The following is a 15916-nucleotide window of genomic DNA, read 5'->3' as shown; positions in this document are numbered from 1 at the left end:
ATTTTCAGGGGCCTCAGGTTGGGCACCCAGAAACTGAAATCCTAACCTCAATCTTCAAAAACAACCATTTATTTGGGGGGCCCCAATGTGGGTAAAGAGAAAAACATGAAAATCCCAACCTTAGGGTTTAAAAACCAATGACCAGACTAATAGGAAATCTGCTTCAGACAACATGCTCATCAATAGTTATGTAAATTAAACACTTTGAAGGACCAGGCCTTTGGAAAAAACATTTGGTATAAGCAGATAATTTAATGGGGAAATGAAATTAAGGTACAAAAGAGAAACAATCAGTCCTCTTGCTGCGGCTTTACAGCCTCAAGCGCTATTGGCCATACCCTTTATGCTGTAAGGAATTAAATAGCAAGACACAAGATGAAAAGCAGTTAACTACCTGAACGTCTAGAGGGAGGTGGGGGGTACGGTCTGAGGGCTAGATCCAGCCCATTGCTTCATTTCATCCAGCCCGCAGCTAGTCTCCAGGCCGTGGGCCGAAAGCTCCAAGCCTCGGCGCCCCGTCGTAGTGCTGGAGTCACTAGCGCTGGCTTGCCCCACTGTGGGGGGAAGCTAGTGTCGCCAGGCCTTTAAAAGTCTGGTCAGCTCTGTGCAGCTCCTGGAAGCGACTGGCATGTCCCTGTGGCCACTAGGAGCAGGGGCAATCAGGGAAGTTCTGGACACTGCCCCCACCCCCTGCACAGAACCCCCAGCCCCTCCACCTAGGGGCTGGACATGGCAGCCACTTCTGGGAGCAGCACTGAGCCCCGGCTCTGCCTTAGCCCCACTGTGCCACCGACCGGGAGCCGCCTGAGGTAAGCACCGCCTAGCCGGATCCCGCACCAAGAACCCCCTGCCCCAGGTCAGAACCCCCTCCCAAACTCCAAACCCCTTGGCCCCAGCCCAGAGCCCCCTCCTACACTCCAAACTCCTCATCCCCACCCCCAGCCGGACCCCTCACCTCCTCCCACACCGCAACCCCCAGCCCGGAGCCCCCTTCCACTCCCTGAACCCCTCATTTCTGGCCCCACCCCAGAGCCTAGGGGAAACCCTGATCCTCCGCACCCCCAGGCGGGGCCCACAACTGTGTGTGTGTGTGTGTGTGTGTTTGTGGCCCACGACTGTTTTTTTCTGTGGGTCAGTGGCCCAGATAGAAAAAAGATTCCCCGCCCCTGATCTAGAGCCACCCTGAACTAAGTAGAGACAATGCCCATTCCCTTCATTGGGGCATGTGCCCATTTACTCTAGGGCTCATTTTCCCCCTGGTGTACAGTCTTCCCTTCAAGCTTTGCTACACTCCTGTAAGAGCCATGCTGTGGTGTGCACAGATTGCACATTAATAAGAACATAAGAGCAGCCATACTGGGTCAGACCTATGGTCCATCTAGCCCAGTATCCTGTCTTCCTACAGTGGCCAATGCTAGGTGCCCCAGAGGGAATGAACAGAACAGGCAATCATCCAGTGATCCATCCCCTGTTGTCCATTTCCAGCTTCTGGGAATTGTAATATCTAACCCTGATAAAAGAATCATGTAGATGGACACCTGGGCTCCTATCATAACAGCTGTCCCTTCACAGCTACATTACTAGGAGTTGTGTACATAAATCGAAAACAAATATTGGACCCATAATAAAAAAGATACTTTATTTAAGGTTAAAAAATAATTAATTAGACCTTTTTTATTACTGTGAAAAGATAGTCTGTTATCCAGTGGAAATATAGCTTCCTCCTTTATTCAGAGCTACAGTCCATTTTTAATACTCCTCAACTAATCTATCAGTTATGTTAGTTTAATTAAAAACAGTAATGAATTGGATCCTTTATCTTTGGGAAGCAGTGGACTATATAGTAAGTATGATTGAATATTACATGGTTAACATTTACATCAGTTGAGGCCAAGCTTGTTCAGCCTGAAGGCCAATCATCCGATTTTAAAAATGTCAGGGGGCCGCGCTTAGTTCTCTGTGAGAGATTCTCTGGTGTATTCTGCTCCTCTGGCAACATAGGGGAGCAGAAGACACATGCAAGTCCACTGTTGGGGATTCTCCCAGCGTCGAGGAGCCTCCAGCAGGCAGAGAGCTGACACAGCCAGCTCCTACTCCCTCCCTGCAGCCCCTGTCACAAAGGGCATGTGGGATGTGGAGGGAAAGGAGCGGCTGTGGCATTTTTTCACTGCATTCCAGCTTCCTACAGCTGCCATGTGGTCTAACGAGGACTGTTACCAGCTGATGGAGCTTAGAACAGTCACTGGGCTGCTCTAATTTGGGCTGGGACAGAGAATCAGGGAATTGTGTTGTAATTGGCTGTTGATTTTCAGCTTCTCCTTTCCCCCCTCCTCCTAAGCTCTCCTAAGTGACTGGGAGGACCTGGGAGGACGGGGGTGGTGGTGGGAGAGATGGAGAGGGTGGCCTGCCTTTGCTAGATGCTGCCCTAGGCTCAGGTAGAGCCAGTTAAGCTTCTCTGCTACTCTCCCTGGAGCTCCCACAGCCTAGCAAGGAAGCAGGCAATGGAGGAGCCAGAACTACCCTCCTCTCTGTGCTGTGATGCAATCAGCAGGGCAGCTGCTGAGCAGCTGGACAGAACCTTATTGGCTCACCCCATCAGTGCCCTAGGGCTGCAAAGGAAGTAGTGGGAGGGAGCTGGGAAAGCAGTGCCCCCATCCATCTCCCCAGGGTGCACAGGGCTGATTCAGGCACTTCCATTTAAAAATCATCAGGGGAAACATGTTTTCTGTTCATAATCAAATACACATTTTCATCTTGTCTCAAGGGCCCCAGGAACCCTCAGCCTAGACACCCTGATTTATAAGTGGTGTTTGAATGAGGGGATGAATACCATGTTCTTATTTCATTTGTACATGAGCCCACTGATGATAATGAAAGTCTTTAGAATCACTCGGAGAGCATTGGTAGTTGGAGTTGAGGTTAGTCAGGCAACGAGGTGTCATGTGCCGTCTGCCAAGGCCAACATCTGGCCTCTGTGTTCAAAAGCAAGCCGTCAGGCAGGTTTCTGTGTAAGGCTTCTATTTTGACTTTGACACAGTTACATTGTACTATCAAAAATTGCCTCTGAACCATATAAAGCCATGATCAATAATGGCAGGGGGATTTAGGCCACTAAACATCGGCTGCGGGTTCCGTGTGCTGTCTTGGTAGCCTGATGCTTGACAGGATATGGGGAAGGGCCATCAGCACCATGCGGATAGACTAGCAACCCCACATCAGCTAAGCACAGCTCAGAGAACTGGGCATTGTGTGGTACTGAGCTTCACTATCTGTTTTCATTTTCATTTATTGTTATAGAAACCTCTCTCTTGGTGCAAAAGCAGAAATAGCATCGGATAAGCTTTCCTGTAACCTACTGAACAAAACTAGAGAAAATATCGCTACAATGATGTCTGGGGATCACACGGTAAAGAAGGTGTAAGTTATGTTCTTGACTTGTTCATACAGATGTTTCTCTTAAAGCAGATAACTAACAGGTGCACAGTTGTTACCTATAATGTAATCTCATAGCATAGCATATACCATAAAACTGAAACATACTTCACTGATTTCAGAGTAACAGCCGTGTTAGTCTGTATTTGCAAAAAGAAAAGGAGTACTTGTGGCACCTTAGAGACTAACCAATTTATTTGAGCATGAGCTTTCATGAGCTACAGCTCACTTCATCCGATGTCTTCACATATATGTCTTCATCCGATGAAGTGAGCTGTAGCTCACGAAAGCTCATGCTCAAATAAATTGGTTAGTCTCTAAGGTGCCACAAGTACTCCTTTTCTTTTTGCGGATACTTCACTGAATGTACAGCAAAATGGACAGTCACCACCCAAGTGAATACATTACTCAAAGCTCTGAGTGAGGGCCACACCTTGCACCACCAGTGGGGCAGCTGTGAGAGGAATTGTGTTCACTAGCGCACCGGGAGACGGGGAGCATGTATGGATGGTGCAGCATACTGTGTCCTCTTCGCCAACTCCACTTTCCTGGCAACAAGGATTGGCAGAGCCCCTGGCTTTTGCACAGACTATAAAGGGGTGAAAATTCCTAGCACCTACACAAAGGCCAAGGACATTCTAGCCCTATACTAATAAATGTTACTTCAAAGGTAATATGCAGCGGTGTTGTAGCTGTGTCAGTCCCAAGATATTAGAGAAACAAGGTGGGTGAGGTGATATCTTTTATTGGGCCAGCTTCTGCTGGTGAGCGAGACGAGCTTTCCAGCCACACAGAGCCCTTCTTCTGGTCTGGGAAACTTAGGGTATGTCTTGACTAGCATGCCGCAGCGGTGCTTTAACGTGGCTGTGTCGTTGCAGCACCAGCACTGGGGGAGAGCTCTCCCAGTGCTGTAAAAAAACCACCCCCACGAGGGGAGTAGCTCCCAGCGCTGGGAGAATGGCTCCCAGTGCTGGGACACTGTCTACGCTGGCACGTCACAGCGCTGAAACTTGCAGTGCTAGGGGAGGGCGTGTTTTTTCACACCCCTGAGCGAGAAAGTTGCAGCCCTGTAAAGCGGCAGTGTAGACAAGGCCTTAATCAGAGTGTCACAGCTAAACACAAGGTGGAACAGATTGTTTAGCATAAGTAGCTAACACACCTTTCAAAGGACCATTCAACGTGAAGTGGCCCTTTAACACCCCTGCAGTCATAGGGAGGAAAGGAAAGCGGGGGGGAGGAGAGAGAGAGAGAGAGAGAGAGAAAGCAGCTGGGGGGGAGGGTTGTTAATGGGTTATGATTTTTAGCATCTAGCAAAGTTATGAATTTAAATTCCCAGGCTTGTTTTTTGAAAGCGTTGTACAGGTTTCCTTTGAGGATGAAGACTGATAGGTCAGATATAGAGTGATCACTAAATGCCCCAAAAGCAAATATGTGGGTGAAACCAGATAATTGCTATGGTCTTAAATGAACTCTCACAGAAAAATAATAAAAGGCAAAAACACCCTGTCACCTGTGGGTGAATACTTTTCACAAAGTGATCCTCGGTATCACTGCAGTGTTTTTAACATTGACCTACCCTAAGATTCCAGGAACGTCACTCTGAAGCCTAAAATGTCTGGTGAGTCAGTGCAAAGCAACAGATACTGCTACGCGGATGGTTGAGGGCTCTTTTTGTTCAGAATATATGTAGGTCTATTGCACAGATATATGGCTGCATATAGGTCTATATTGTATGTCTTTGCATGTCTTTTAAATATTTTATTTCTCATACTTTTTAAATAAAGGCATTTCCTGGAGGGTGTGGATCTGTTTGAGGCAAGAAGTAAATGATGTATTTGTAAGCCCCATTCTCAGAAGGCAGTAATTTTATAAAAGCTACACCCACTCCCACATGGTCTTCCCCGAGCTTAGCACTAGCTGAACACTGTACTATTCTGAGATTATAAACATTTCCATCAGATGTACTTCATTTATTTAGCAAGTGGTGGTGTGTTGCCTCTCTCCTTTTTGATAGTGTGATACAATATTTTTGTTTAAGTGGGAAAACAAAGGAATGCGTTCCCCAGGCCCTCATTCCTCCCTGTGCACACACATACCCAGCATTCGTGGTTGATGACCGGTGAGTGGGGAAATTTTGAATGGAACGCTTTTGTTAAAATATTGGCAGAACATCACTGGTAAGTCCATTAAAGTCAATGGAGTGACACTGGTTCAAAGCTGATGTGAGCTCAGAATCCAGTCCAAAAATTACAGCAAAGTACTCTCCTTCTTCAAACTGGAATCATATTCTACAGCTGCCCCAAGAGGGACTAAGGGAATTTATAAAGATACAAAAATATGGAATCATTTGCTGTCACATTTTTCTTGCAGGACGCTAGAACTGATGTTTCCATACTACATCAAGGCACCTAGTGATTCTCTGGCAAAACCCATAAAGCAACTATGGAAAGGTATGTACTGCAGGCTGTGGTTATCTCTATGTATATATTTTTTCATTGTGAAACACACAAGGCTGTTTAGGTGATAATGGGACTGTGTCAAGGAAGGTTGGGCTGCTGCTCTGCTCTGTTGTAGCTATTGTGTAGGTAAAAGGAGGATATCGGGCTCTAGAGCTATCGACCCAACACCTTTCACACAAGAAAAACCCTCAAAGCTGTGTTTAAATACTTAGCCCTTATATAGAATGTTTTAGCTGAGGGGCTGAAAGCACTTTGCCAAAGGTGTGTGAACATTGTTTACCCCCATTTTTTGAGATGGGAAAGTGGAGGCACAGAGAATTTAATAGCAACATTTTAAAACTTCGATACCTGAAGTCAGTCATCAAATTGCATAGTTAGGCATCCTCATGGGCTTTCATTTATTATTATTATAATAATTAGGAATTATGGTAGATCCAACCGAGGATCAGGGCCCCATAGTGTTAGGCCTTGTACCAACAAGTAAGAATTAACTGCCCAAAAACTTTGTTAATGCAGTTAAAACTTTGTTAAGGTTAACCCGAACCCTCATGCTCTTCTGGAGTGACAAGTGCACCTGTACAGAAACTGCTGAAAACCAGGAATTATACGGTTAAGGTGCACACTAGCCCCAGCCTGTAACCTTAACTCTGCCCTCTTTGAGTGATGCCCCCATACACTCCTGACAGATGGTGTAGCACTGTATCCTTCCAGATAATATGGAACGCTGTGGAGACACAGCATGTGGGCACAGTAGAAGAAACCATCAGACAATGGCAGGCTTAGAGAACACCGGCAGGCTTAGAGAACACCAGCTGACTACACTTAGCCTGTACTCAACCACTCCTACATGCACTGACTACCTCAGAGAAACCGGCTGTTATAACCCCTTACAATCCCTTGGCCTTTGTACTAAGGATTTCTCTGGTCGACCACCTACACTTACCTCTGTAGTGCCCTGTCACATATGCTACCCAACTACTATAAATCCCCAGGGCAAGAATATATTATTCTGCTCCTCTACTTCTGCAACCAACATAACTCAGCCCAGAAATAAGAGGATTGTGATCCTTTTGGGTGCATTTGCTCCTCTCATGTCACAGTGTGAGGTGTGGCAATCTGCTGCAAGTAATCCCTGCACCAGTCAGTACAGTGTCCCTAACACAGCGAAGGTCAGATCGAGTGCATGCAGGCAAATAAGAGAATACAATTCTGTGGGACACAATACACATGAAATGACACATTTACCAAGTCATTCTTCATGTCTGCTTATTATAGGGCAGGCCTTCCTAAAACACACGTACAGTATAACTGCAGTGGCTTTTGCCAGTGCCAGAGGGCAGAGCGAAAGTTGCAAAGCGGCGCTGGTGTGTACCTTAACTCTGTATTTCCTGTTTTTCAGAGGTTTAAGTACTGGTACACTCAACATTCTGGAAGGGCATGAGGCATTGCTGCTCAGCTTGAACTCTGTACTGACTGACATTTTCAGACAGTGAATTTCCCTTGTTTTTTGAGGAGGTGATGGTAATGAGGGGGTCATGACTGCGGAGTACCTGAGGGGAGACTTGACTGCAACTCAGCTACCAGCTCTGTCCCTCTCCATGTCCCCAGTCGGGCTGGAGGGAGGAAGGAAGATGGTAACCAATGGTCTGTGAGGAGCACATCTACCAGCAGGAGGCAGCCAGGGTACTGGAGAGGAGCCCCAGGCTCTGTATTCCTCTTCACAGATAGTATAGGGGGAAGGAGTCCAACCCTCTGCAGAATAGGAAGTGGGGAGTAGCCCACTCAATGGGAAATTCTCAGATGAATCCAAACACTCCATGGAGACAAAGCCAACCTGACACAAGAGCTCTGACACATTCCTCTTAAAGGGTGTTCTCCCTTCCTTTCCCAAACAGAGGTGGCGAGGTGTGTGGGCCGTGGTGCCCGGCCTCCAGGAATATTCAGGGCTCAGGGGCCTGGCTCCACCAATGTTCGGAGCCAGGTCTCTCCCTCCGCCCTGCCTGCCACCCCCGCGCGCCTCCCACGTAGCATCCCTGCCTCAAGTGGGCGGCTGCCCTGCCGCTCTGCACTGCACTCCCTCGCCACCGCCCGCTGCTGCCTACTACACAAGAGCGGCGCCGGCGGCAGGCTGAGGTGGCTGCTGCACCTGCGGCGGGAGGCGGGAAGGAAGCGAGCACATGACTGGCAGCCCTCCCCTCCCCCGGCACCCCCCGGGAGTCAACGCTGAGGGTGCTTCTGGGAGACAGAGTCCAGACCTCACCTGAGCAGCTGCTGGGGCTTGGGTGAGTTTCCGACCGTATGATCCATGCCCTCCACACCCCTGCTGCAGCCACCACTCCCGCCCCACGCTGGGCAAGGGGCAGTCCCATCCCCCGGGAGACTACGGTGAGGGGCAGCAGACTGCAGCCGTGGAGGCCAGCCCCCACCCCCGGCACCCACCACAGGGGAGGTGAGGAGGCTTCCTGGACCTGAGCAGCTGGGGCTTGGGTGTGTGTTGTGCCACCCTGATCCACCCACCCCCGCCTGCAGTCACTGCTCCTGCCCCATGCTGGGCAAGAGGCAGCCCCCAGTGAGGCTATGGTGAGGGGCGCCACCAGGGGAGGAGGTCCCATGTGATGGCAGCCCCCTCCCGGCACCCAGCACAGGGGAGGCAAGGGGGCTTCCTGGACCCTCAGAGGGGCCCTAGGAGCACATTCAGTGACAGTGGTGAAGGGTGAGTGGGCTGTTGGGGAGAAGTGGGAGCCACTTCCCCCAGAGCTTGATGCTGCCAGCGGGAGAGGGTTGCAGGGAGTCCTCTCTGGCCCTAGCCCCGGGGCTACATGAGGGTAGGGTCGTGTTTAGCACAATACTTGATTATTTTATACCCTTTAAGTATATAATTGGTTGTATATGCATACAACAAAATATAATGTATTGAAGCAGGTGAATGCTGCTTCTGACTTTCCACTTTTAATTGGCCCTTGTAATCTTGTGGCGCCGGCACGTTGCAGCTTCATTTTATCCCAGCAACAAATTCTTGATTTGTAGGACCAGTAATAATCAACAATGGATAAATTCCTAATAAAGTTACCCAGAGAAAGAAAGAAGAAAAGGGTAATTCATCAAGTGACTGTCTGAGTTCAACACCCAGCTTTCAAACTGAAGTTATACAAAAGAAATATATAGCACATCCACAAGATAAGAAAAGGAGTTTTCAGCAGTCTTGGCAATCAAGATTTACATGGTTGGAGTACAACAGCAAATTATACAGAGCGTTTTGCTCAGTCTGCAAAGAAGATCTTAATATTTTCTACCAACGCCGAACCAACGTTTATTTCATCTGGATTTCAAGATTGGAGACATACAGTGCATGGTTTTACATCACACGAAAAATCCTCCTGTCGCAAGGAAGCGATACTGAAGTAGGTTGCTCTGCAATCACAGATAAATGCTTCTGCACTAGTGTCGGCCAGTTACAGAAAAGAATCCCATGCGCTGCACAAGCTTTTTAACTGTGTTCGGTACGTAGCTCACAAAGGCATAGCATTACGTGGACATAATGAGAGCGATTCAGATTGGATGCAGCTCTTGTTGCTATGCAGTACAGAGTCAGAGGAACTGAGACAGTGGCTTAGTCACACAAAATACAACTGGCTGTCACATGAGGTTATTAATGAAATCGAAATGATGGCGCTCAGACAAATTATGCAAAAGATCAAGGCTTCAAAGTTTTATGCCATTGTAATGGCTGAGACTACTGATTTGTCAAGAAAAGAACAAGTAAGTTTTTCTTTAGGGTTCTTTTCTAATGAAGACTGGGAGATTTATGAGGAGTTTATTGGGTTTTACCAAACTGATGCAATGGATGCTGCGTCTCTTTTCCAAAATGTGTAAGATACACTTCTCAGGTGTGATTTCCACTTTTCTGATTGCCGAGGGCAGTGGTACAGTGGAGCCAGTAATGTGTCCAGCAAATTTACTGGGATCCAAGCCAGAGTGAAGGATCAAGAGCTGAGAACAGAATTTGTGCACTGTGCGGCATTTTCCCTTATCCTTGCCACGCAGGCTGCCCTGCATAATATTCCAGAATTTCATGATATGTTTTCAATGGTGAAAGATCTCATCAGTGCCTTCAGGGAGTCACCAAAGTGTATGGCAGCATTCAGAGAGTGAAGGGGCGCCTTCTTTACGACTATTGTGCCCAACAAGATGGACACTAAGGATCAGTAGCATTAAATCACTGTTCCACGATTAGGAGGCTATGATGAACTGCCCAGATGAATTTAGTTACTCTTCAGATGAATTTGGCTCAAAATGTAGTGGATTCTCGAAGCTCTCAAAGAACTTCAATCTTTTTCAACGTATTTTATACTAACGGTTCTTGAGAAAGCCATGGGTCCTGTAGAAGAAGCTAATACAAAACTTCCAAGCCCAAACGTGTCATTGGCAAGTGTTATGAAGAAAGTTGGCTTGTTGCAAGAGGTATTGAGTGGGTTGCACACTGACTCGTCATACAATCACTTCTGGGAAACAACAGTAGAGAAGGCAAGAAATTTTTATTTAGATGAGCCTACACTCCTGAGAAAACGGAAGCCACTGAGATGGCTCAACCCTGGAAGCCTTCCTCACACCTTCAGTGACCCCAAAGGGTATTTTCATAAAATATATGTTGGGATCATTTATGCTTGCAAAGTTGCCATTGAACAGAGGCTTTCAACAGACAGCTTCTCATTTGCAGTAAAATTGGAGAAGCATATAACTGATGCAAATGGCTCGAAACAGGACATTACCCCAATAAGTGAAGCTTTCCATGGTGACATTAACATGGAGAGGCTATCTCTTCATTTAGAAATGTTGAGTGATATTTGCAGATTGAGAAATTGTCACCTTAATTCGGTGAGTGAAGTGAAACGATTTCTGAAACAAAATGAAGGCTTGAGTGACATGCTGTCAGAAGTTACAATTCTCCTGAAATTATTCTACACAAGTCCGACTACAACCTGCACTACTGAGTGATCATTCAGTTGCCTGCGCAGACTGAAAAAATTATTTGCAAACGACAATGGGCCAAGAACATCTAAATTACTTGGCATTTCTGCACATTCGTAAGAACTCTATCTCTGAATTGGACATTGCAAGTCTCCTGGATGACTTCATTTCAAGAACTGAACAACGACAAAAAGTGTGCGCTGCCTCCTGAAGAACATCGCAAAAGAAGGGGCTACATTTGTTTTAATTTTAGAAAGTATTTGCTTTTGGAGGGTTATTAATCCAAGCGTGCTTGGTTATTTCCGTATTCAAGAGTATTAATAAAGTTGATATTCTTAGTTAAATAATTTTTTCTTACAATAGTGATATTGTGCAATATAGAGAAACTGGTAAACGCTCACTGTTTCCAGTCCATTTTTACATTATTTTAAAATATATATCGGCTTACAAGGCAGGTGTGGGTGGGACTTGGATCCTTTCTGGGCACCACCAAAAATTATACAAACCTGCCACCCCTGTTCCCAAAGTCTACCAGAGAGAACTCTCAATCTAGGGCATCAGATCTTGAGGAGACACAATTAACCTTACACACTTTGGAGTCCCACTGAAGTCAACAGAGTTAATGTTAAGCTCTTGAATGAGTCCTTGCAGGGCCTAGACACAACTAGTTTTCAGAAGTAATTTCATTTGGAGTTGTGAGTGCCCAGCATGTCTAAAAAATCAGGCCTCATTTATTTAGGTCCCTAAATTTGGATAGTGGCTGACATTTGCACTCAAGTTTGAAAATGTTGGCCATATTTGTTTCTATGAAGTTTTAAATCTGGTTATGTGAGAAAAATTTTAAAAAGACCATTCAAAAGGGATTTTGGGAGGGAAAACACAAACTTTAAAAGGCTAGAGAACCATTGTAGTACTGTTCTATAAACTATTTTAAAATGGGTTCTAAGATTGTTTTAATTGACTTATTTTTAGGTTGCACCGTCACTGTGGCATATTAATAAGCATCTGATCCTAACAAATTTGACTTATTGACAACATGCTTGTTTTTGTGTTAATGTTTTCTCTTTCAATAGAGGGGAGGATGGAAAACATCACTGTTTCTCTTGTCAAAAATGAGTCTAAAGATGGGGTTCGTGAATGGTGGGTTCTCAATCAGCTTGGAAAAAGATACAGACAGGAAGAAAGTCTTGAACTCTTTGTATTCAGTGACAAAGTTAGCCCTCCTAGCCTTGGATTCTTGGCGGGCTATGGGTAAGAGAGAATCTTGTACTTAAAACCACAGTACTGTCTAGCAGAAATAATTTAAGGTGAACTGAGAAATGTATCTCCTGTTGACCAGCGTTTTGTGTAACAGATGACAGCATCACAAATACCTAAAATAAATCATAGAGGTGCAGGACTGGCCCTAGCCCCACCGGAAAAAAAAAAAAAAAAGTGCATTAAGAAGGGAGTAAATTTCATGATTTTGTGGCGATTAAGATCTTTTTTTAGAATCTCTAATGGCCTTCATAGCTAAAACATCATGGTATCAGAGACACGGTATTCCTTATCTTAGGTGGAATAAGAACCCTTCACTAGAAACCCCTAGCAGCTGGATAAAGAAACTGATTTTAAACAGTTTTTTTAAAATAGGTTTGTCATTCTCAATTATAACTAGAGACCGAGTTCTGCCCCCTGGTGTTTTTCCATTCTCAGGATCGGGGATTTGCTCCCCCTACACAACATCCATGTGGAGTGGGGGTTGGACCATGATGGTTGTTTCACCATCCTGCTGCTTACCCTGCCAAAGAACCCTCTCCGTGCTCAGGAAACCGCAGCTGGGAGGGAGAGGCGGACAAGGCCGAAGAGAGGACATACATTGTCTTCTCCCATAACCCTGCAGGGAAATTAACACGGTCTGAGGCTTTTCTGCGTATGCCCTCCCACTTTGTGGAATATTCCTTCATGGGGTTTTAAAGGGAGCGGCCAATGGAGGAAGCATTAGCAGCCCAGCTTCACAGGCCCCAGACCTTGTAGAGCATTATGGTTAATCCTAGCCTCCAGCATATCTCAGGGATCTGCAAGTTCTGGTAAAGAAACCTTAGCAGAAAGATAAACCTGCTGGAGGCTCTCTCTACAGGAATGATTTGGGGGAACCTGCAGTAGGAGAACCCCAAGAAGATTCCTCTCCTCAGCATGTTTTCCACATGGGGTGGGGTTTTTGTCCCTTTATGATTTTAATAGTATACAATTTTTAAAAAGATTTTTAGAAATGATTTTATGAGAAATGTTTAGGTTTTGAAGATTACATATTATTATTCCTAATGCGTAACACAGTTGATTCAGTAGAAATGGTCATCTTTCATAAACCCATCACCACCTTAGTTTTATCAACATTTGCCTGTATTTGGATTTATAACCTGATTAGAAAAACCTCTTTGAACTCTTGTTTTACAGTATCATGGGACTGTATGCCTCAGTTGTCCTGGTGATAGGGAAGTTTGTCCGTGAGTTCTTCAGCGGGATCTCTCACTCCATCATGTTTGAAGAACTACCAAACGTGGACCGTATCTTGAAGTTGTGTACTGATATTTTCTTAGTAAGAGAGACTGGAGAACTGGAACTAGAGGAAGACCTGTACGCCAAATTAATATTTCTGTACCGCTCACCAGAGACTATGATCAAATGGACTAGGGAAAAAACTAATTGATCCCTTTGGAGTCACACTGCAAATCAAGAGGACTTCATCTGAATTTTAAAAAAGCACAATATTCTCATAAGAGCTAAGCCTTTTATAGTTAGGTAGCAATGATTTTTCACAGATTGAGTCTAGGAAGCTACTTCCTTAGGAGTCCATGCTGCCTTCAAATTAAGGATTAATGGTGAAGAAGATTGGTTTGATTTTTTTTAAAATGCCTACTCCTCTAAAATCAGGGGACCTTGCTTTGTAATTTAATCAACCAAATGTTCTGCATCCTTGTCTAGGTAAGTTAATCTTCCAGACATTAAATTTCTACCCTTAAAGAAAAAGGAAAGAAAGAAACGATCCCTCAGATGACTTCACTGGACCTTTTCTGGAGCGATACAGTTTGTGCAATATGCTGTTGTACGTCACTGACTTTGAAGATATAGTAATGGGAATCTGACTAGCCTTCAGGACAACCATGCCAAAAGGCTATAGTGGGAGCTGAAGAAATGCTAGCCATATCCATTTTTAGAAAAGCAGGGGTTTTGATGTACCGAAGACTCTGTGGACAACCCTCTGTAAGCAAAAAGAAAACAAGTGACAATCTCTTTAATTACCTTATTTTATTTGTACAGTCCCAGAAGACATTTCCAGGAAACATCAATGACTTTTCTCAGGAAAAAAAACTTGGTTTTAGCCCTTAGTTAAACCTTAAAGAATTATGGTGAAATATTGGGGTGTTCTGCTGGGCCATCTTCCCACAATTACTGCTTTCCTTTAGACAGAGAAAAGCCAACTGAACGACTAAGGAGCGGTTTCACTTCTTATATCTCTTTGAAGACTGAATAGTGTGTGCTACTCTGTGCTTCCCACTACATGCTTCCCCTCCCTCCCCCCCATTTTGATGATTTAAGGCAATGGTTTTGTTATCTGATATTCTCCTTTCAGTGTTTCAGGTATACAAAAATGTTTACATATTCCAATTTACATTTTTACATCCGAGACGGGTTTTTTAAGTTCCCAAATATAGAAGTACATATGAGCTTGAAAAATGGCCTTTTCTTAAATTACTATGGTTGGTGACACAAACGGTTCATTAGAGAACATTGTAGCATGAAAATTTATGATTGCAATATAGGATTAATTCCATGTTTAAAAAAATGCAATTTCTGAAAAACAAAATAATTGAGTGGGTAGGGTATGTTAAAAAGGTTATACTGTGTAGTTTTGATTCAGTAATGACTTAAAATAAAGCACATGATGCAAAGTCATTTTAGAAGTATTTTTTCGTCTTCCTCTTTACACTAAATGGGAAACATCTTTATCTAGTTAAACTGTTCACAGTGGAGTTAAGGTCAGTGACAAATCAATCACATTCTTTCAGTTAGCTGCTGCTATTTGTCATATAAATGATATAGTCAGTTACCAGAGGGCAAAAAATACAAGGTAACTTTCAGCTAAAGGGACAATTGTAGCTTTATTGGCACATCTTAGTGCAGGGCTTTATAAAAACAGCACAGTTGAAATTACAACACACTTGCCGTCTTATTCAGTTCTTCCATGAAAGTGGTGTCAGTTCCATTCTATACCCTAGCAGCGCATCTTGGACACTGTGAAGTGCTTTGTTATATTGTAACAATAAAATCAACTGGTGTCTGGAAGGCTATTTGATTTCTTCATACATCATAAAGAAAAGGTGGTAGTTGTTCTATAGGCTGGCAAGATTTCTGGTTGTGCTGAACATTCCTCTGTGGAGTGATTTACTCTTCAAAGTCTAGTTCTTCCTCACACCATGGCCATCATGTGACTCTATGCAGGGGTTACTGTAGAACCAGTATAGGGACTGGCTGGCCTAAGAGAGGCAATACCGTGTGTTCCCCTTTTCTAAACTGAAGAATAAGGTACTGGGAGTTAAATGTGGCTGGTGTGTAACGCTTCCAAAATGTACCAGCCAACCAGCCTACTTTGACCACTGTTGTCTCTCCTCCCTCCTTAATAGGCTCTTAGTTACTGGTGAAAAACTTGGTCGCAGAATGAACTTGACAGCCTTTTAGACTTGCAAAACGGCTCCTTCCTTTTCATTAATTGACTAAACAATCTTTCTACCTGACCTGTCATGCACTCCGTAGTTCAGCCATGTCAGTGCATGTACCTCCAGCTCAAGCTACAAAGGCCTTAGGCAATAGCATGATTTTGTGAAAGAGCTCATGCCTGCCAACAGTTTGGGGAAACGGAGCCCTAACTTGAAGGGCTGAGCTTTCTTGGTCAAGGCAAGAAATTCAAGTCTCAAGCAGGTGGATGCTAGGTAAAAATAAGAGAAACTATTAGACGTTGCATCTTATAAACTTCAGTGCTTATAGGCTGCAGGGTAGACATACCCTTAAAGTCAATG

General features: G+C 44.8%; 1 protein-coding gene across 1 annotated transcript in view; it reads left to right on the top strand.

The window, feature by feature from the left end:
• PIEZO2 (piezo type mechanosensitive ion channel component 2) overlaps positions 1-14742 on the top strand; it is a 454182-nt gene extending 439440 nt beyond the window's left edge. Inside the window, exons 53-56 of the mRNA XM_073331610.2 lie at positions 3298-3417; positions 5803-5882; positions 11933-12110; positions 13296-14742. Of these exons, the coding sequence (XP_073187711.2) occupies positions 3298-3417; positions 5803-5882; positions 11933-12110; positions 13296-13548 (631 nt within the window). The 3' untranslated portion in view covers positions 13549-14742. The remainder of the gene's footprint in view (positions 1-3297; positions 3418-5802; positions 5883-11932; positions 12111-13295) is intronic.
• The last annotated feature ends 1174 nt before the right edge of the window (positions 14743-15916 follow it).

Source organism: Lepidochelys kempii, chromosome 2 (genome assembly GCF_965140285.1).
Source record: "Lepidochelys kempii isolate rLepKem1 chromosome 2, rLepKem1.hap1, whole genome shotgun sequence".
Lineage (NCBI taxonomy): Eukaryota > Metazoa > Chordata > Testudines > Cheloniidae > Lepidochelys > Lepidochelys kempii.
The sequence above is the reverse complement of the archived record's forward strand: the minus strand, read 5'-3'. Positions and strand labels throughout refer to the sequence as shown.